Raw genomic sequence first — 20602 nt, 5'->3', positions numbered from 1 at the left:
ACTGGGGATGGAACTGGGGGAACTGGGGGGGTCACTGGGATAACTGGGGATGGAACTGGGGGAACTGGGGGCAACTGGGATTTAGGGGAGGGAACGGGGGGGGCAACTGGGGGGGTCACTGGGGCGACTGGGGGGGTCACTGGGACAATGGGGGATGTAACTGGGAGGACTGGGGGGGTAACTGGAGGGGTAACTGGGGGCAACTGGGATTTAGGGGAGGGAAGTGGGGGGGTAACTGGGGAGGTAACTGGGGGCAACTGGGATTTAGGGGAGGAAAGTGGGGGGGCAACTGGGGGGGTCACTGGGGCAACCGGGGATGTAACTGGGGGGGCAACTGGGGGGGTCACTGGGAGGACTGGGGGGGTCACTGGGGTAACTGGGGGCAACTGGGATTTGGGGGGAGTAACTGGGGGGGTCACTGGGACAACTGGGGATGTAACTGGGAGGACTTGGGGGGCGACGGGGGGGGTCACTGGGAGGACTGGGGGGGCCACTGGGGCAACTGGGGGGGTCACTGGGGCAACCGGGGGGGTCACTGGGGGCAACTGGGATTTGGGGGGAGTAACTGGGGGGGTAACTGGGAGAACTGGGGGTGGAACTGGGGGGGCTTGGGGGTCCCTATGGGGCCTGGGGGGGCCCTGGGGGTCCCCAAATCTATAGGGGTCACTTGGGGGGTCCTGGGATCTATAGGAGTTACCGTGGGGGTCCCTAAATCTATAGGGATCGTTGGGGGGGGGGGCAAATCTATAGGGGTTATTGGGAGGGTGCTGGGATCTATAGGGGTCCCTGGGGGGGTCCCCAAATCTATAGGAGTCACTGGGGGGGTCCCCAGATCTATAGGGGTCATGGGGGGCGTTCTGGGGGTCCCCAAGTCTATAGGGGTCACTGGGGGGGTCTTGGGATCTATAGGGATCATTGGGGGGGTCGCCAAATCTATAGGAGTCCTGGGATCTATAGGGGTCATTGGGGGGGTCCTGAGACCTATAGGGATCATTGGGGGGGTCCCCAAATCTATAGGGGTCCTGGGATCTATAGGGGTCATTGGGGGGGTCCCCAAATCCATAGGGGTCACTGGGGGGGTCCCCAGGTCCATAGGGGTCACTGGGGGGGTCCCTATAGGGGTCCCCATAGGGGGGTCCGTAGGGCCCATAGGATCCATATGGGTCCCCGTAGGTGTCGGGGTCCCCCCCATAGAGGGGGGCGGGGTCTCCATAGGGGTCCCCATAGGGGTCGTGCAAAGCCTCGTGCAAATACTCGTGCGAATACTCGTACGAGTCCCAGCGCTGGTCCGGGTGCGAATCCCCGTGCGAGTCCTCGTGCAAATCCTCGTGCAAATCCTTGTGCAAACCCTGGTGTGGATCCTGGCGCCAATCCTGGTGCAAACCCTCGTGCAAATCCTGGTGCAAACCCTCGTGCAAATCCCCACCCGAGTCCTCGTGCAAATCCTCGTGCAAGCCCTGGTGTGGATCCTGGTGCAAATCCTGGTGCAAACCCTCGTGCAAACCCTCGTGCAAACCCCGCCGTCCCTCGTGCAAGCGCTGGTGCGAATCGTTGTGCAAATGCTGCCGTCCCTGGTGCGGATCCGTCTGCAAATCCTGGTGCAAACCCTCGTGCAAACCCTCGTGCAAATGCTGCCGTCCCTGGTGCGAATCCTCGTGCAAACCCTCGTGCAAACGCCGCCGTCCCTGGTGCAAATCCCGGCCTGAATCCTCGTGCAAACCATCGTGCACATGGCGCTGTCCTCCGTGCAAACCTGGCTGTGAATCCTCGTGCAAATGATGCCGTCGTCCCTGGTGGGAATCCGGGTGCAAATCCTGGTGCAAACTGTCGTGCAAATGCAGCTGTTCCTGCTGTGAGTCCTCGTGCAAACCCTCGTGCAAACGTGGCCATCCTTGGTACAGATCCTCGTGCAAACCCTCGTGCAAACGCCGCGGTTCCTGGTGCGAATCCTCGTGCAAACCCTCGTGCAAACGCCACTGATCCTGGTGCAAATCCCGGCCCGAATCCTCGTGCAAACCCTCGTGCAAACGTGGCTGTCCCTGGTGCAAATCCTGGCCTGAATCCTCGTGCAAACGCAGCCGTCCCTGGTGTGAATCCTCGTGCAAACCTTCGTGCAAACTGTCATGCAAACGCCACCAATCCTGGTGCAAATCCCAGCCCGGATCCTCGTGCAAACCCTTGTGCAAACGCCGCTGTCCCTGGTGGGAATCTGGGTGCAAATCCTCGTGCAAACCCTCGTGCAAACGCCGCGGTTCCTGGTACAAATCCCGGCCCGGATCCTCGTGCAAACCCTCGTGCAAACGCCACTGTCCTTGGTGCAAACCCTCGTGCAAACGCCGCCGTCCCTGGTGCGAATCCTCGTGCAAACGCCGCGGTTCCTGGTGCGAATCCTCGTGCAAACCCTCGTGCAAACGCCGCCGTTCCTGGTGCAAATCCCGGCCCGGATCCTCGTGCAAACCCTCGTGCAAACGCCACTGTCCTTGGTGCAAACCCTCGTGCAAACGCCGCGGTTCCTGGTGCGAATCCTCGTGCAAACCCCCGTGCAGACCGCGGCGCGCCCCCTGGCGTGGGCGGGGCCGGGGGCGGGGCCGGGGGCGGGGCCGGCGGGGGGCGGGGCGGCAGCGCCAGCCGTCGGGCTGCAGCGCGTGTCCCGGGTGGCAGTGACACGCGAACCCCCCCGGGTGGTTCAGACACATGTGCTGGCACAGCCCGGGGGTCGCGCACTCGTCGCGGTCCCCGCAGCCCCCCCGGCCCCCCCCCGCGCCCCACACCCACCGGAAGCCGAAGGGACACGGGCTGGGGGGGGGAGGGGAGAGCGACCCCCCCCCGCCCCCGCCCAGAGCGGCCAAGAGAGCGAGGAGCAGCGGGAGCATCGGGACCGGAGAGTGAGGGACCCAGGAGTGCGGGAGGGACCCGGGAGTGCGGGAGGGACCCGGGAGTGCGGGAGGGAGGGAGGAGCTCGGGGGAGGACCCAGGAGTGCGGGAGGGAGGAGTTTGGGAGGGGACTTGGGAGTTGGGAGGGACCCAGGAGTTCGGGAGGGACCCAGGAGTTCGGGGGGGACCCAGGAGTTCGGGGAGGGACCCAGGAGTTCGGGAGGGACCCAGGAGTTCGAGAGGGACCCAGGAGTTCGGGGGGGACCCAGGAGTTCGGGAGGGACCCAGGAGTTCGAGAGGGACCCCGGAGTTCGAGAGGGACCCAGGAGTTCGGGAGGGACCCAGGAGTTCAGGGGGGGACCCAGGAGTTCGGGAGGGACCCAGGAGTTCGGGAGGGACCCAGGAGTTCGGGGGGGACCCAGGAGTGCGGGGGGGACCCAGGAGTTCGGGAGGGACCCAGGAGTTCGAGAGGGACCCCGGAGTTGGGGAGGGACCCAGGAGTTCGGGGAGGGACCCAGGAGTTCGGGGAGGGACCCCGGAGTTGGGGAGGGACCCAGGAGTTTGGGGGACTGAGGAGTTCAGGGAACTCGAAGTTGGGGGCTGGTGAGGGGAGTTCAGGAGGGACCCAAATCAGGGGGGGACCCAGGAGTTCGGGGGACCCAGGAGTTCGGGTAGGAGCCAGAAACTCGGGAGGGGACCCAGGCGTCCGGCTGGAGCTCCCCCGCCCTCCAGCACTCAGGGCAAGGGCGGCAGCGCTGCAAGGTCACACCCAGGGACCCAGGCGTTCGGGTGGGACCCAGGCGTTCGGGTGGGACCCAGGCGTTCTGTGGGACCCCGAACAACCCCACCCCATTTCAGGGGACTCAGGCGTCCGGGTGACCCCAAACTGACCTCAGAGGACCCAGGCGTCCGGGTCCTGCCACCCTCTCCCCCCATCTCTCTTTTAGGGGACCCAGGCGTCCGGGTGCCTTTCCCACCCCCAAGCCCCCACATTTGAGGGACCCAGGCGTCCGGGTGTCCCCACCCCCACCCTGGGCACCCTGACCCCCCCCACCCCCCAACGCCCGTGGGGGGAGGGGACCCATCGCGAATGGAGGCCCCGCCCCCCGGCCCCGCCCCCCGCGGCGGGCAATAAAGAGACTGGACTAACGGCCACGTGTGGAGCGAGGGGGCGGGGCTGAGTCGGGGGCGGGGCCTGGGACCGAGGGGGCGTGTCCATGCCGAGGGGGCGGGGCCTCACAGACACCCCCTGGTGGTGGCTCATGGCGTTTAATTCGCGCAGCAGCGGATCCAGAACCCACGATACAGGGGGGACCCCCCTCCGTCCCCCCCCAAAAAATGGGCGTGTCCCCCACACGTAGGTGTGTCCCCCCACTTCCTGTCCCCCAGGTTGGTGTCCCCAGGTTCCTGTCCCCCCACTTCCTGTCCCCCAGGTTGGTGTCCCCAGGTTCCTGTCCCTCCACTTCCTGTCCCCCAGGTTGGTGTCCCCAGGTTCCTGTCCCTCCACTTCCTGTCCCCCAGGTTGGTGTCCCCAGGTTCCTGTCCCCCCACTTCCTGTCCCCCAGGTTGGTGTCCCCCAGTTCCTGTCCCCCCAGCTTCCTGTCCCCCCTAAGTTCCTGTTCTTGTCCCCCACTTCCTGTCCCCCAGACGCTGGTGTCCCTCACTTCCTGTCCCCCCCAGGTTCATGTCCCCATGTCCCCAGAGGTTCCTGCCCCCCCAGGTTCCTGTCCCCCAGTTCCTGTCCCTGTTCCCCAGAGTTTCTTGTCCCCCCATTTCCCATCCCCTAGACACCGGTGTCCCCTATTTTCCGTTCCCCCAGTCCCCTAGACGTTGGTGTCCCCCACTTCCTGTCCCCCCAGGTTCATGTCCCTGTCCCTCAGAGGTTCCCGTCCCCTAGACACTGGTGTCACCCATTTCCCGTCCCCCTGTTTCCCATCCCCTATCTGCCATTGTCCCCCCATTCCCTGTCCCCTAGACACTGGTGTCCCCCATTTCCCATCCCCCCATTTCCCACCCCCTAGACACCGGTGTCCCCCTCTTCCTATCCCCCCAGGTTCCTGTCCCCCAGTTCCTGTCCCCCTCATGTTCATGTCCCCCAGACACTGGTGTCCCCCACTTCCTGTCCCCCCAGGTTCATGTCCCTGTCCCTCAGAGGTTCCCGTCCCCTAGACACCGGTGTCCCCTATTTCCTGTCCCCCCGTTTCCCATCCCCTAGACGTTGCTGTCCCCCATTTTCCGTCCCCCCAGGTTCATGTCCCTGTCCCTCAGAGGTTCCCGCCCCCTCGCCACCCGTGTCCCCTCTTTTTCGTCCCCCCGTTCCCTAGACATTGGTGTCCCCCAGTTCCTGTCCCCCCAGGGTCATGTCCCTGTCCCTCAGAGGTTCCTGTCCCCTAGACACTGGTGTCCCCTCTTTCCCGTCCCCCCATTCCCCGCCCCCTAGACACCAGTGTCCCCTATTTCCTGTCCCCCCATTCCCCATCCCCTAAACACTGGGTGTCCCCTATTTCCCGTCCCCCCGTTCCCTAGACACTGGTGTCCCCCGTTTCCCATCCCATAGACACTGGTGTCCCCCAGTTCCCGTCCCCCCATTTCCCATCCCCTAGACGTTGGTGTCCCCCATTTCCCGTCCCCCCAGGCTCATGTCCCTGTCCCTCAGAGGTTCCCGTCCCATAGACACTGGTGTCCCCCCATTTCCCATCCCCTAGACACCGGTGTCCCCAAGTTCCTGTCCCCCCAGTTTCCTGTCCCCTAGACACTGGTGTCCCCTATTTCCCATCCCCCCATTCCCCGCCCCCTAGACACCGGTGTCCCCTCTTTCCCATCCCCCTCTTTCCCATCCCCCTCTTTCCCATCCACTGGTGTCCCCTGTTTCCCGTCCCCCCATTTCCCATCCCCCTCTTTCCCATCCCCTAGACACTGTTGTCCCCCCATTTCCCATCCCATAGACATTGGTGTCCCCCAGTTCCTGTCCCCTAGCCACCGGTGTCCCCCATTTCCCATCCCCTAGACACTGTTGTCCCCCAATTCCCCGCCCCCTCGCCACCCGTGTCCCCCCTTTCCCACCCCCCCCCCCCTTTACCCCGCCCCCTAGACCCCGCCCCCGGCGTCGTGCTTGTGGGCGTGGCCGGCGCGGCGCTCCAGCTTGGCCAGCAGGGGGCTGAGCGGGTGGCGCAGGCGCAGGTGCGCCAGGTGGGCGTCCTGGCTGTCGGCCGTGCCGCCGCACTCCTCGCACACGTAGAGCTTGGCGCGCCGCTCCTTGTAGGCGTAGCGCTGCGCCACCCCGTGGATCTTGCGCAGGTGCGACTCCAGCGAGCAGCGCTGCGTGAACGCCTTGTCGCACAGGCTGCACTTGTAGGGGCGCACGCCTGCAACGACAGCACGGGCATCGTCAGCATCATCATCAACGTCATCATCATCATCATCAACATCATCAACATCATCAACATTGACATCAATATCCCCAAGCCCTTGTCGCACAGGCTGCACTTGTAGGGGCGCACGCCTGCAACGACAGCACGGGCGTCATCGTTATTGGCATCGTCATCGTCAACGTCATTGACATCATCATCAATGTCAAAATCATCAATGTCATCATCATCAACATCAATGTCATCATCAATGTCATAATCATCATCATCAACGTCATCATCATCAACATCAACGTCAACATCAACATCATCAACATCATCAACATCAACATCATCAACATCATCATGAACATCAACAACATCATCATCAACATCATCATCAACATCATCATCATCAACGTCATCATCATCATCAACGTCATCATCATCAACATCAACGTCAACATCAACATCATCAACATCATCAACATCAACATCATCAACGTCATCATCAACATCAACAACATCATCATAATCATCATCATCAACATCATCATCATCAACGTCATCCATAATCATCATTATCAACATCATCAACTACGTCATCATCATCATCATTATCGTTGATATCATCATCATCAACATTGACATCAATATCCCCAAGCCCTTGTCGCACAGGCGGCACTTGTAGGGGCGCACGCCTGCAACGACAGCATGGGCGTCATCGTTATTGGCATTGTCATCGTCAACGTCATCATCATCATCATCATCGTCATCAACATCATCATCAGCATCATCATCAACGTCATCATCATCATCATCAACATCATCAACATCATCATCATCAACATTGACCTCATCAACATCATCAGCGTCATCATCAACATCATCATCATCATCAACGTCATCATCATCATCATCAACATCAACGTCATCATCATCAACATCAGCATCATCATCATCAACATCATCATCATCAATATCAACATCATCATCATCATCATCATCAACATCATCATCAACATCGTCATCAACATCAACGTCATCATCATCATCAACATCATCATCAACATCATCATCAGCGTCATCATCAGTGTCATCATCAGCATCATCATCAACATCATCATCATCATCAACATCATCGTCATCATCGTCATCATCGTCATCATCATCATCATCAACGTCATCATCACCATCAATGTCATCATCGTCAACATCATCATTGTCATCAACATCAGCATCATCGACATCAGCATCATCAACATCATCGTCAACACCATCATCAACATCGTCATCAACATCAACATCATCATCAACATCAACATCGTCATCAACATCATCATCATCATCAATGTCATCATCATCATCACCATCATCATCATCATCAACATCATCATCATCATCAATGTCATCATCATCAACATCATCAACATCAACGTCATCAACATCAACGTCATCAACATCAACGTCATCAACATCAACGTCATCAACATCAACGTCATCAACATCATCATCATCAACATCATCATCATCATCATCAACATGATCATCATCATCATCATCAACATCATCATCAACATCAACATCATCAACATCATCATCGTCATCATCATCAACGTCATCATCATCATCATTGACGTCATCATCATCATTGATGTCATCATCATCAATATCAATGTCATCATCATCAACATCATCATCAACGTCATCATCATCATCATCAACATCGACGTCATCATCATCATCATTGATGTCATCATCATCAATATCAATGTCATCATCATCAACATCAACGCCATCATCATCATCAACATCATCATCAACGTCATCATCATCATCATCAACATTGACGTCATCATCATCATCATTGATGTCATCATCATCACCATTGATGTCATTATCATCGTTGATGTCATCATCATCAACATTGACATTATCATCATCATCAACGTCATCAACGTCATCATCATCAACGTCATCATCATCAACCCCCTCCCCTCCTCACCCGTGTGCGTCCGGACGTGCCTCTTGAGGTCGAAGGTGTCGTTGAAGCCCTTGGCGCAGAAGGGACCCCTCCCCCCGCCCCTCCCCCACCCCAGCCCCTCCCCCTCCTCACCCGTGTGCGTCCGGACGTGCCTCTTGAGGTCGAAGGTGTCGTTGAAGCCCTTGGCGCAGAAGGGGCACCGGTGCCGCTTGACGTCGCTGTGACACTTGAGGTGCCGCGTCAGCATCCGCTGGAACCCGAAGCTCTTCTGGCACACGGGGCAGCGGAACGGCCCCCCGGCCCCGCCCCCCCCGCCGGGAGGGGCGGGGTCACTGCCGGCCCCGCCCCCCCCGCCGCCGCTGCTGCTGGGGGGGGGTGGGGGGGGAACCCCCGAGATGGGGATCCCCCCCGAAATGGGGATGGCAGGGGGGAGGGGGGAGCACAGGGGGCCCGATGGGACCTGTGGGAGAGGGGGAGGGGGGTGATGGAGGGACCCCCTTGGATGGGGACACCCCCCCAGTTTGGGGACACCCCCATTTGGGGACATCCCTATTTATGGGGACACCCCATTGGGGACACCCCAGTTTGGGGACACCCCATTGGGGACATCCCGTCATGTGACACCCCCATTGGGGACATCCCAATTTATGGGGACACCCAGATATGGGGACCCCCCATTTGGGGACACCCCCATTTATGGGGACACCCCAGTTTGGGGACACCCCATTTGGGGACACCCCATTGGGACATCTCATTGGGGGACACCCCCATTGGGGACATCCCAATTTATGGGGACACCCCATTTGGGGACACCCCATTGGGGGACACCCCCATTTATGGGGACACCCCCCCAGTTTGGGGACACCCCATTTGGGGACATCCCGTCATGTGACACCCCCATTGGGGGACATCCCAATTTATGGGGACACCCCATTGGGGACATCCCATTGGGGGACACCCCCATTTACGGGGACACCCCCATTTGGGGACATCCCATTGGGACATCCCATCATGTGACACCCCCATTTAGGGACATCCCAATTTGGGGACAACCCACTCATGGGGACCCCCCCATTTGGGGACACCCCATTGGGGACACCCCCATTTATAGGGACACCCCACTTTGGGGACATCCTATTTGGGGACATCCCATCATGTGACACCCCTATTTGGGGACACCCCCATTTATGGGGACACCCCACTCATTGGGACCCCCCCCATTGGGGACACCCCAGTTTGGGGCCACCCCATTGGGGACATCCCATTGGGGACACCCCCATTTATGGGGACACCCCCCCAGTTTGGGGGCACCCCATTGGGGACACCCCATTGGGGACATCCCATCATGGGACACCCCAATTTGGGGACACCCCAGTTTGGGGACACCCCACTCATGGGGACCCCCCCATTGGGGACACCCCAGTTTGGGGACACCCCATTGGGGACGTCCCATTGGGGACACCCCCATTTATGGGGACACCCCCCCCAGTTTGGGGGCACCCCATTGGGGACATCCCATTGGGGACACCCCCATTTATGGGGACACCCCCCCAGTTTGGGGACACCCCAGTTTGGGGACACCCCATTTGGGGACACCCCAATTTGGGGCCACCCAGACATGGGGACACCCCCCCTATCATGGGATCCCCCCATTTTTGGGGACCCCCCCCCCCCATTCTGGGGACACCAACTCACTTGGACCCCCCCACTTTGGGGACACCCCCCCATGCCCCCCCCCCCCGTTTTTGGGGTCCCCCCCTTACCTGGCCCTTGGGGTGCAGGAAGGGGGCGCGGGGGGGCGGGGGGGACGCGGGGGACGCCCCCACGGCCGGTTCGGGGTCCCTGTGCAGGGGACACCCCCCCAGGCAGACTGGGGGGGGGACACGAGGGTTGGGGGGGGCCCTGCACCCCCAAACCCCCAGTGTCACCCCATTGTCACCCTATTGTCACCCCATTGTCACCCCCCCCATTGTCACCCCATTGTCACCCCCCCATAGGGACCCCCCCCCAATCTGGCCCCCCAAGCGACCCCCCCTATTGTCACCCCATTGTCACCCCCCAATGTCACCCCATTGTCACCCCATTGTCACCCCCCCCCCCAGTGTCACCCCATTGTCACCCCCCAATAGGGACCCCCTCAATTCGACCCCCCCAATCTGACCCCCCAAGTGACCCCACCCAATGCCCCCCCCAATGTGTCCCCCCATTGTCACCCCCCAATATGGACCCCCCCAAATTCGACTCCGCAAGTGACCCCCCCCCACGTGTCCCCCCCTTGTCACCCCCCAATAGAGACCCCCCAAATTCGACCCCCCATTGTCACCCCATTGTCACCCCCCAATAGGGACCCCCCCAATTTGACCCCCCCAATGTGTCCCCCCATTGTCACCCCCCAATATGGACCCCCCCAAATTCGACTCCGCAAGTGACCCCCCCCACGTGTCCCCCCCTTGTCACCCCCCAATAGAGACCCCCCAAATTCGACCCCCCATTGTCACCCCATTGTCACCCCCCAATAGGGACCCCCCCAATTTGACCCTCCCAATCTGACCCCTCAAGTGACCCCCCCATGTATCCCCCCCCATTGTCACCCCCCACAATAGGACCCCCCCCAATTCGACCCCCCCAATCTGACCCCCCAAAGTGACCCCCCCATGTGTCCCCCCACTGTCACCCCCCTATAGGGATCCCCCCTGATTCAACCACCCCCAAAACTGACACCCCCAAAAATGACCCCTCCCCCCCCACCCCCCCCCAGGGAGGAACTGGGGGCCCCTCCCCTCCCCCCCCCAACCGGTCGAGCGGCTCCGGCCGCGACGCCCCAAAATTAGGGGTTTCCGGCGGGTGGCGCCGCGTGGGGCCCGGGGGGGGACGCCAGCGCCCGCCCAGCCCTGGAGGGGACCCAGGCGTCCGGGAACCCCCACCCCCCCCACCCAGGGACCCAGGAGTCCGGGGGAACCCCCCATAGGGGACCCAGCTGGCTGGGAATCCCTAAAGGTTCAAAAAGGGACCCAGGCGTCCGGGGGCTTGTTGACCCCTGTGACCCTAGAAGGGACCCAGGTGTTCGGGAGGGACCCAGGAGTTCGGGGGGACCCAGGAGTTCGGGAGGGGACCCAGGAGTTCGGGAGGGACCCAGGAGTTTGGGAGGGACCCAGGAGTTCGGGAGGGACCCAGGAGTTCGGGAGGGACCCAGGTGTTCGGGAGAGGACCCAGGAGTTCAGGAGGGACCCAGGCGTCCGGGAGGGACCCAGGCGTCCGGGGTCCTATTGACCCTTGTGACCCTAGAAGGGACCCAGAAATTTGGGAGGGGACCCAGGAGTTCAGGAGGGACCCAGGAGTTCGGGAGGGACCCAGGCGTCCGGGAGGGACCCAGGCGTCCGGGGGGCCCGCCGGGCGGTGGCCGCGTGTCTCCTGCCCCACCCGGGCGGGGCTGAACCCCAACTCTGTCATTAAGGGGGTTTAATCACCACCCGGACGCCTGGGTCCCCCCCGGGGGAGGGTTGGGGGGGGGTGGGGTGGGGGAGAAGTAAAACAGGGTCCCCCCGAACTCCTGGGTCCCCCCGAACTCCTGGGTCCCTTGAAGTCCTGGGTCCCCCTAAACTCCTGGGTCCCCCCTGAACTCCTGGGTCCCCCCCGAACTCCTGGGTCCCCCCTGAACTCCTGGGTCCCCCCCGAACTCCTGGGTCCCCCCTGAACTCCTGGGTCCCCCCTGAACTCCTGGGTCCCCCCCGAACTCCTGGGTCCCTCCCGAACTCCTGGGTCCCCCCTGAACTCCTGGGTCCCCCCCGAACTCCTGGGTCCCTCCCGAACTCCTGGGTCCCACAAACTCCTGGGTCCCCCGAACTCCTGGGTCCCCCCAACTCCTTCATACCCCCAAACTCCTGTTCCCCCCGGACGCCTGGGTCCCCCTGAACTCCTGGGTCCCCCCCGAACTCCTGGGTCCCCCCTGAACTCCTGGGTCCCCCCCGAACTTCTGGGTCCCTCCCGATCTCCTGGGTCCCCCCCAAACTCCTGGGTCCCCCCCGAACTCCTGGGTCCCCCCTGAACTCCTGGGTCCCCCCCGAACTCCTGGGTCCCCCCCGAACTCCTGGGTTCCCCAAACTCCTGTGTCCCCCCAAACTCCTTCATCCCCCTGATCTCCCATTTCCCCCCGGACGCCTGGGTCCCCCCGGACGCCTGGGTCCCCACGTACTGGGCACGTAGATCTCGGCGCGCTGCTCGTCGGGCAATTCGCTCCAGTTGCGTTTGGCCGAGGCCACGCTCGGCTTCTTCACCAGGAACGCGCGCGGCATCGCGGGCGATCGATCGATCGATCGATTGATCCGATCGGCTGGTCCGGTCGATCCCAAGCGGCCCCTGCTCAGCCCCCCCCAGATCCGGCCTCAGCTCCGCCCCCGGATCCCGGATTCCTGATCAATTCTGGGCTGGATCCGGATCCTCCGTCGGTTTCGGTACCGGATCCCGGATTCCTGATCAATTCTGGAGTCGGATCCGGATCCTCAGTCGGTTTTGGTTCCGGATCCCGGGTTCCTGATCAATTCTGGGCTGGATTTGGATCCCGGATTCCTGATCAATTCTGGAGTCGGATCCGGATCCTCCGTTGGTTTTGGTACCGGATCCCGGATTCCTGATCAATTCTGGAGTTGGATCTGGATCCTCAGTCGGTTTTGGTTCCGGATTCTGGATTCCTGATCAATTCTGGAGTCGGATCCGGATCCTCAGTCGGTTTTGGTTCCGGATCCCGGATTCCTGATCAATTCTGGCGTCGGATCCGGATCCTCCGTTGGTTTTGGTACCAGATCCTGGATTGTTGATCAATTTTGGTGCCGGATCCTGAATCTTCAATCAATTTTGGTCCCAAATCCCGAATCTTTGGCCAATTTTGGTCCCAAATCCCGGATCTTCAATGAATTTTGGTCCCAAATCCCAAATCTTCGATCAATTTCGATCCCAAATCCCGAATCTTCAATGAATTTTGGTCCCGAATCCCGAATCTTCACTCAATTTTGGTCCCAAATCCCAGATCTTTGCTCAATTTTGGTCCCAAATCCTGGATCTTCGGTCAATTTTGACCCCAAATCTTCTGTTGATTTTGATCCCAAATCCCGAATCTTCAATGAATTTTGGTCCCAAATCCCAAATCTTCGATCAATTTTGATCCCAAATCCCAAATCTTTGATGAATTTTGGTCCCGAATCCCGAATCTTCCCTCAATTTTGGTCCCAAATCCCAGATCTTCACTCAATTTTAGTCCCAAATCCCAAATCTTCGCTCAATTTCGGTCCCAAAATCCCGGATCTCGGGTGAATTTTGTTCCCCAAATCCCAGATTTGGGGTGAAATTGGCCCCGAAAATCCCGGATTTTCCCCCGATTTGGCCCCGAGGCGCCGGATTTCGCCGGATTTGCCCCCGAACGGCGGGTCCCGCCGGGTCGGGCGTCTGGCGGCTCCGGCGCCGCGATCCGGTGCCGGTGGCTCCGCGTCCCCTCCCGGGCGGGGGCGGCGCCGCGACCGGCGGAACTGGTCGCACTGGGTTGAACTGGGACGCGCTGGGGGGGGCGGGGCCGGTTGGGAAAGAACGGGGACACGCCCCCACACCCGGGGACATGGGGGGGGACGTGGGGACATTGGGGACATGGGGGATATGGGGGATATGGGGGATATGGGGACATTGGGGATATTGGGGGATATGGGGGATATGGGGGGACATGGGGACATGGGGGATATGGGGGGATATGGGGACATTGGGGATATTGGGGGATATGGGGGATATGGGGGACATGGGGACATGGGGACATGGGGGGACATAGGGGGACATGGCGGGGGGACAGGGGGACATTGGGATATGGGGACGTGGGGGGACATGGGGGATATGGGGGGATATGGGGACATAGGGGACATGGGGGGATATGGGGGATATGGGGGGATATGGGGACATGGGGGGACATGGGGACATTGGGATATGGGGGATATGGGGGATATGGGGGACATGGGGGACATGGGGACATTGGGGACATGGGGGATGTGGGGGGACACGGGGGATATGGGGGATATGGGGAGGCATGGGGGGACATGGGGGCACATGGGGGACATTGGGGATATGGGGGACACGGGGGGATATGGGCGATATGGGGGGATATGGGGGGACATGGGGGGACATGGGGACATGGGGGATATGGGGGGATATGGGGACATTGGGGATATTGGGGGATATGGGGGATATGGGGGGACATGGGGACATGGGGACATGGGGACATGGGGGGACATAGGGGGACATGGCGGGGGGACAGGGGGACATTGGGATATGGGGACGTGGGGGGACATGGGGATATGGGGGGATATGGGGACATGGGGGGACATGGGGGGATATGGGGGATATGGGGGGATATGGGGACATGGGGGATATGGGGGGACATGGGGGGATATGGGGACGTGGGGGGACATGGGGGGATATGGGGGGACATGGGGACATGGGGGGACATGGGGGGATATGGGGGGATATGGGGGATATGGGGACATGGGGGGACATGGGGGGACATGGGGGGACATGGGGACATGGGGGGACGTGGGGGTGTGGGGGGACATGGGGGGACATGGGGGGGTGTGGGGATATGGGGGACATGGGGACATTGGGGACATGGGGATATGGGGGGACATGGGGACATTGGGATGGGGGGACATGGGGGGACATGGGGGGATATGGGGACATGGGGGATATGGGGACATGGGGGGACATGGGGGGACATGGGGACATGGGGGGACATGGGGGATGTGGGGGACATGGGGGGATATGGGGACATGGGGGGATATGGGGGACATGGGGACATGGGGGACATGTGGGACATGGGGGACATGGGGGGACATGGAAACAATGGGACATTGGTGACACGGGGGATATGGGGGGATATGGGGACATAGGGGGATATGGGGGACATGGGGTATATGGGGGGATATGGGGACATGGGGGGATATGGGGGGACATGGGGACATGGGGGGATATGGGGACATTGGGGACATTAATGGGGGGACATTGATGGGGGGATATGGGGGACATGGGGGGACATGGGGACACATGGGGGGATATGGGGGACATGGGGACATGGGGGATATGGGGGGACATGGGGGGACATGGAAACAATGGGATGTGGGGGGACACGGGGGATATGGGGGACATGGGGGGATATGGGGGGACGTGGGGGGACATGGAGGGACATGGGGACACATGGGGGGATATGGGGGGATATGGGGATATGGGGGACATGGGGACGTGGGGATGTGGGGGGATATGGGGACATTGGGGACATTAATGGGGTACATTGGGTCCTATAGGGTCTCTATAGGATCTCTATATGATCTCTATAGGTTCTATTTGGTCCCTATGGGTTCTGTTTGGTCTCTATGGCGTGTCCCTAGGTTCTATTTAGTCTCTATGGTCTCTATTCGGTCTCTGTGGTCCCTACAGGCCCCGCCCCCCAGCGCCACACCTCCCACCCCACCGTCTCTCCCCGCCCCTTCCGGCGACGTGCGTGCGTCACTTCCGGCGTGGGCAGCATGGCGGGCGGGACGCGGCTGCGCTCGGGGGCTCCGCGGCCGCTGCGGCTGCAGCTGCTGCCGTGTCGGTGAGAAACGCGCTAATTAACGCTTAATTAGCGGTTAATTAACGGCTAATGGGCTTAATAACGGCGGTACTGAGCGTTCGTGGGGCGGCCGCTGCGGTGCTGGTGGGAAACGGGAGCGAGGGGGTTAATTAATGGGGTTAATGGGGTTAATGAGTGTTAATGGGCGGTGGGAAATGGGAATAAAGGGGTTAATTAGTGGGGTTAATTAATAAGGGGGTTAATTAATGGGGTTCATTAATGGGGTTCATTAATGGGGTTCATTAATGGGGTTAATTAATGGGTTAATTAATGGGGTTAATGGGGTTCATTAATGGGGTTAATTAATGGGGTTAATGGGATTAATTAATGGGGTTCATTAATGGGGTTAATTAATGGGGTTAATTAATAATGGGGTTCATTAATGGGGTTCATTAATGGGGTTCATTAATGGGGTTAGTGGGGTTAATTAATGGGGTTCATTAATGGGGTTAATGGGTTAATTAATGGGGTTAATGGGGTTCATTAATGGGGTTAATTAATGGGGTTAATGGGGTTAATTAATGGGGTTCATTAATGGGGTTCATTAATGGGGTTAATGGGGTTAATTAATGGGGTTCATTAATGGGGTTAATTAATGGGGTTAATTAATAATGGGGTTCATTAATGGGGTTCATTAATGGGGTTCATTAATGGGGTTCATTAATGGGATTAATGGGTTAATTAATGGGGTTAATGGGGTTCATTAATGGGGTTCATTAATGGGGTTCATTAATGGGGTTCATTAATGGGTTAATGGGTTAATTAATGCGGTTAATGGGGTTCATTAATGGGGTTAATTAATGGGGTTAATTAATGGGGTTAATGGGGTTCATTAATGGGGTTCATTAATGGGGTTAATGGGGTTAATTAATGGGGTTCATTAATGGGGTTAATGCTTATGGGGCCGTGTCGGTGGGAAATGGGAACGATGGGGTTAATTAATGGGGTTAATTAATGGGGTTCATTAATGGGGTTGATGTTCATGGGGCCATGTTGGTGGGAAATGGGAACAATGGGGTTAATTAATGGGGTTAATGGGGTTAATTAATGGGGTTCATTAATGGGGTTGATGTTCATGGGGCCATGTTGGTGGGAAATGGGAACAAGGGGGTTAATTAATGGGGTTAATTAATGGGGTTAATTAATGGGTTAATTAATGGGGTTGATGTTCATGGGGCAGCTGCTGCTGTGTCGGAAATGGGAACGATGGGGTTAATTAATGGGGTTAATTAATGGGGTTCATTAATGGGGTTGATGTTCATGGGGCCGTGTTGGTGGGAAATGGGAACGATGGAGTTAATTAATGGGGTTAATTAATGGGGTTAATTAATGGGATGGGGCCATGTCGGTGGGAAATGGGAACGATAGGGTTAATTAATGGGGTTAATTAATGGGGTTAATTAATGGGATTAATTAATGGGGTTGATGTTCATGGGGCAGCTGCTGCTGTGTCGGAAATGGGAACGATGGGGTTAATTAATGGGGTTAATTAATGGGATGGGGCCATGTCAGTGGGAAATGGGAACGATGGGGTTAATTAATGGGGTCAATTAAGGGGGTTAATTAATAGGGTTAATTAAGAGGGTTAATTAAGGGGGTTAATTAATGGGGTTGATGTTCATGGGGCCGTGTTGGTGGGAAACGGGAACAAGGGGGTTAATTAATGGGGTTAATTAAGGGGGTTAATTAAGGGGGTTAATTAATGGGGTTGATGTTCATGGGGCAGCTGCTGCTGTGTCGGTGGGAAATGGGCACAACGGGGTTAATTAATGGGGTTAACGGTGTTAATTAACGGCATTAATTAACGGGGTTAACGTTCATGGGGCAGCTGCTGCCGTGTCGGTGGGAAACGGGATCGATGGGGTTAGTTAATGGGGTTAATTAATGGGGTTAATTAATGGGGTTAATGTTCATGGGGCAGCCGCTGCCGTGTTGGGGAGAGTGGAACAACGGGGTTAATTAAGGGGGTTAATTAAGGGGGTTAACGAGGCTCTGCCCTGCAGGGTCGAGTTCAATGGGGCTGCGCCCGTGGACAAGTTCATGGGGGAACCAATGGAGGAGAATGGGGGTGAGTTCAGGGGGACCCAGGCGTCCGGGGGGACCCAGGAGTTCGGGGAGGGACCCAGGAGTTCGGGAGGGACCCAGGAGTTCGGGAGGGACCCAGGAGTCCGGGGGGAACCAGGAGTTCGGGGGGGACCCAGGAGTTCAGGAGGGACCCAGGAGTTCGGGGGGGACCCAGGAGTCCGGGGGGACCCAGGAGTTCGGGGGGACCCAGGAGTTCGGGGGGGACCCAGGAGTTCGGGAGGGACCCAGGAGTTCGGGAGGGACCCAGGAGTCCGGGGGGAACCAGGAGTTCGGGGGGGACCCAGGAGTTCGGGAGGGGACCCAGGAGTTCGGGGGGGGACCCAGGAGTTCGGGAGGGACCCAGGAGTTCGGGGGGACCCAGGAGTTCGGGGGGGGACCCAGGAGTTCGGGGGGACCCAGGAGTTCGGGGGGGGACCCAGGAGTTCGGGGGGGACCCAGGAGTTCGGGGGGGGACCCAGGAGTTCGGGGGGGACCCAGGAGTTCGGGAGGGACCCAGGCGTCCGGGGGGACCCAGGAGTTCGGGGGGGACCCAGGAGTTCGGGGGGGACCCAGGAGTTCGGGAGGGACCCAGGAGTTCAGGAGGGACCCAGGAGTTCGGGGGGGACCCAGGAGTTCGGGAGGGACCCAGGAGTTCGGGGGGGACCCAGGAGTTCGGGAGGGGACCCAGGAGTTCGGGAGGGACCCAGGAGTTCGGGAGGGACCCAGGCGTCCGGGAGGGACCCAGGAGTTGGGGGGGGACCCAGGAGTTCGGGAGGGACCAGAGAGGGCAGTTGTGGGTCCCTATGGGGCAGCTGTGGGTCGCTATGGGGCAGCTGTGGGTCCCTATGGGGCAGCTGTGGGTCCCATGGGGCAGCTGTGGGTCGCTATGGGGCAGTTGTGGGTCCCATGGGGCAGCTGTGGGTCCCTATGGGGCAGTTGTGGGTCCCTATGGGGCAGCTGTGGGTCCCTATGGGGCAGCTGTGGGTCCCATGGGGCAGTTGTGGGTCGCTATGGGGCAGCTGTGGGTCCCATGGGGCAGCTGTGGGTCGCTATGGGGCAGCTGTGGGTCCCTATGGGGCAGTTGTGGGTCCCATGGGGCAGCTGTGGGTCCCTATGGGGCAGCTGTGGGTCCCTATGGGGCAGCTGTGGGTCCCATGGGGCAGCTGTGGGTCCCATGGGGCAGTTGTGGGTCCCTATGGGGCAGCTGTGGGTCCCATGGGGCAGCTATGGGTCCCATGGGGCAGCTGTGGGTCCCATGGGGCAGCTGTGGGTCGCTATGGGGCAGCTGTGGGTCCCATGGGGCAGCTGTGGGTCCCATGGGGCAGCTGTGGGTCCCATGGGGCAGCTGTGGGTCGCTATGGGGCAGCTGTGGGTCCCATGGGGCAGCTGTGGGTCCCTATGGGGCAGCTGTGGGTCCCATGGGGCAGCTGTGGGTCCCATGGGGCAGCTGTGGGTCGCTATGGGGCAGCTGTGGGTCACTGACCCCCCCTTTTCTCCTCCCCCCCCAGCTCTCTGGGCCTCGTTCCGGGGGCGCCGCTTGGGGGGCCGGGAGCTGCCGCTGCCCCCCGGATTCCGGGGGCTGGTGCTGCGGGCGGGGGGCGACCCCCAGGTGAGGCCCCTCCCCCCCCCCGCCGTGGGGCGGAGCCGGGGGGGCCGGCCCTGACCCCCACCCCCCGCAGGAGCCGTGGGTCGCGGCGACGGGGACGTTCGACCGCGTCACCGAGTGGGGGGCGGACACCGTCCCCTCCCCCAACATGGGGCTGGCGCTGGCGCTGCAGTGGGGGCCGGTGGCTGCGGGGGTGAGTTGGGGGGCCCGGACGCCTGGGTCCACTTTGGGGGGGAGGTTGAGGGTCCTCACTTGGGGGTCCCGGACGCCTGGGTCCACTTTGGTGGGGGGTTCCAGGGTGCTCACTTGGGGGTCCCGGATGCCTGGGTCCACTTTTGGGGGGGACGCTTAGGGGTCCCGGACGCCTGGGTCCACTTTTTGGGGGACATTTAGGGGTCCCGGACGCCTGGGTCCACTTTTTGGGGGACATTTAGGGGTCCCGGACGCCTGGGTCCCCTCCTGGGGGGGAAACTTGGGGGAACCAAAAGCCTGAGTCCATTTGGGGGGATACTTGGGGGGCCCGGACGCCTGGGTCCACTTTTGGGGGGGACGTTTAGGGGTCCCGGATGCCTGGGTCCCCTCTTGGGGGGGGGAACTTGGGGTCCCAAATGCCTCAGTCCACTTTGGGGGGACATTTGGGGGTCCCAGACCCCTGGGTCCACTTTTGGGGGGGGCATTTGGGGGTCCCGGACGCCTGGGTCCCCCCTCACTCTCTCTCCCCTCCCCCCAGATTCACGCCCCGGTTACTGATGACGACGAGGAGGCGGAGCCTTGAGAGACCACGCCCACAGAAGAAGCCCCACCCATTTGGGGGTGGAGCCAACACAGGCTCCACCCCCACCTTTTTTTTTACATAAAGGAGTTAAAAGGTGATGAAGTTTAATTATCAAAGGTGGGGTAATTAGAAGGGCGTGGCCTGAGTGGGTGTGGCCTGAGTGGGTGTGGCCACGAGGGGCGTGGCCACGATGGGCGTGGCCTCATTTCCCTGTTCCCTCCAATTTTGGGGGTAAAACGGCGACATTTGGCGCCGACGCTGCATCAGCCAAGGGGGCGGGGTCGGGACAGACCACGCCCCCCACGCAAAGCCCCGC

General features: G+C 60.1%; 2 protein-coding genes across 2 annotated transcripts; one reads left to right on the top strand and one right to left on the bottom strand.

The window, feature by feature from the left end:
* Positions 1–2835: 2835 nt before the first annotated feature.
* RNASEH2C (ribonuclease H2 subunit C) lies at positions 2836–20402 on the top strand. The gene is made up of 6 exons (XM_082076434.1): positions 2836–2885; positions 15667–15823; positions 17845–17909; positions 19414–19514; positions 19585–19704; positions 20242–20402. The coding sequence occupies exons 2-6, from the start codon at positions 15756–15758 to the stop codon at positions 20284–20286; spliced, it is 399 nt and encodes a 132-aa protein (XP_081932560.1). The 5' UTR covers positions 2836–2885; positions 15667–15755; the 3' UTR covers positions 20287–20402.
* OVOL1 (ovo like transcriptional repressor 1) lies at positions 5962–12497 on the bottom strand (the record flags this gene model as incomplete). The annotated part of the gene is made up of 4 exons (XM_082076436.1): positions 5962–6239; positions 8338–8500; positions 9969–10075; positions 12398–12497. 4 exons carry the CDS (start codon positions 12495–12497, stop codon positions 5962–5964), a joined length of 648 nt encoding a protein of 215 aa, XP_081932562.1.
* Positions 20403–20602: the final 200 nt, after the last annotated feature.

This window comes from Streptopelia decaocto, assembly GCF_964273445.1.
Source record: "Streptopelia decaocto genome assembly, contig: SUPER_28_unloc_1, whole genome shotgun sequence".
In the NCBI taxonomy this organism is placed as follows: domain Eukaryota; kingdom Metazoa; phylum Chordata; class Aves; order Columbiformes; family Columbidae; genus Streptopelia; species Streptopelia decaocto.
Note: the sequence above shows the minus strand (reverse complement) of the source record. Positions and strands in the feature narration are given on the sequence as shown.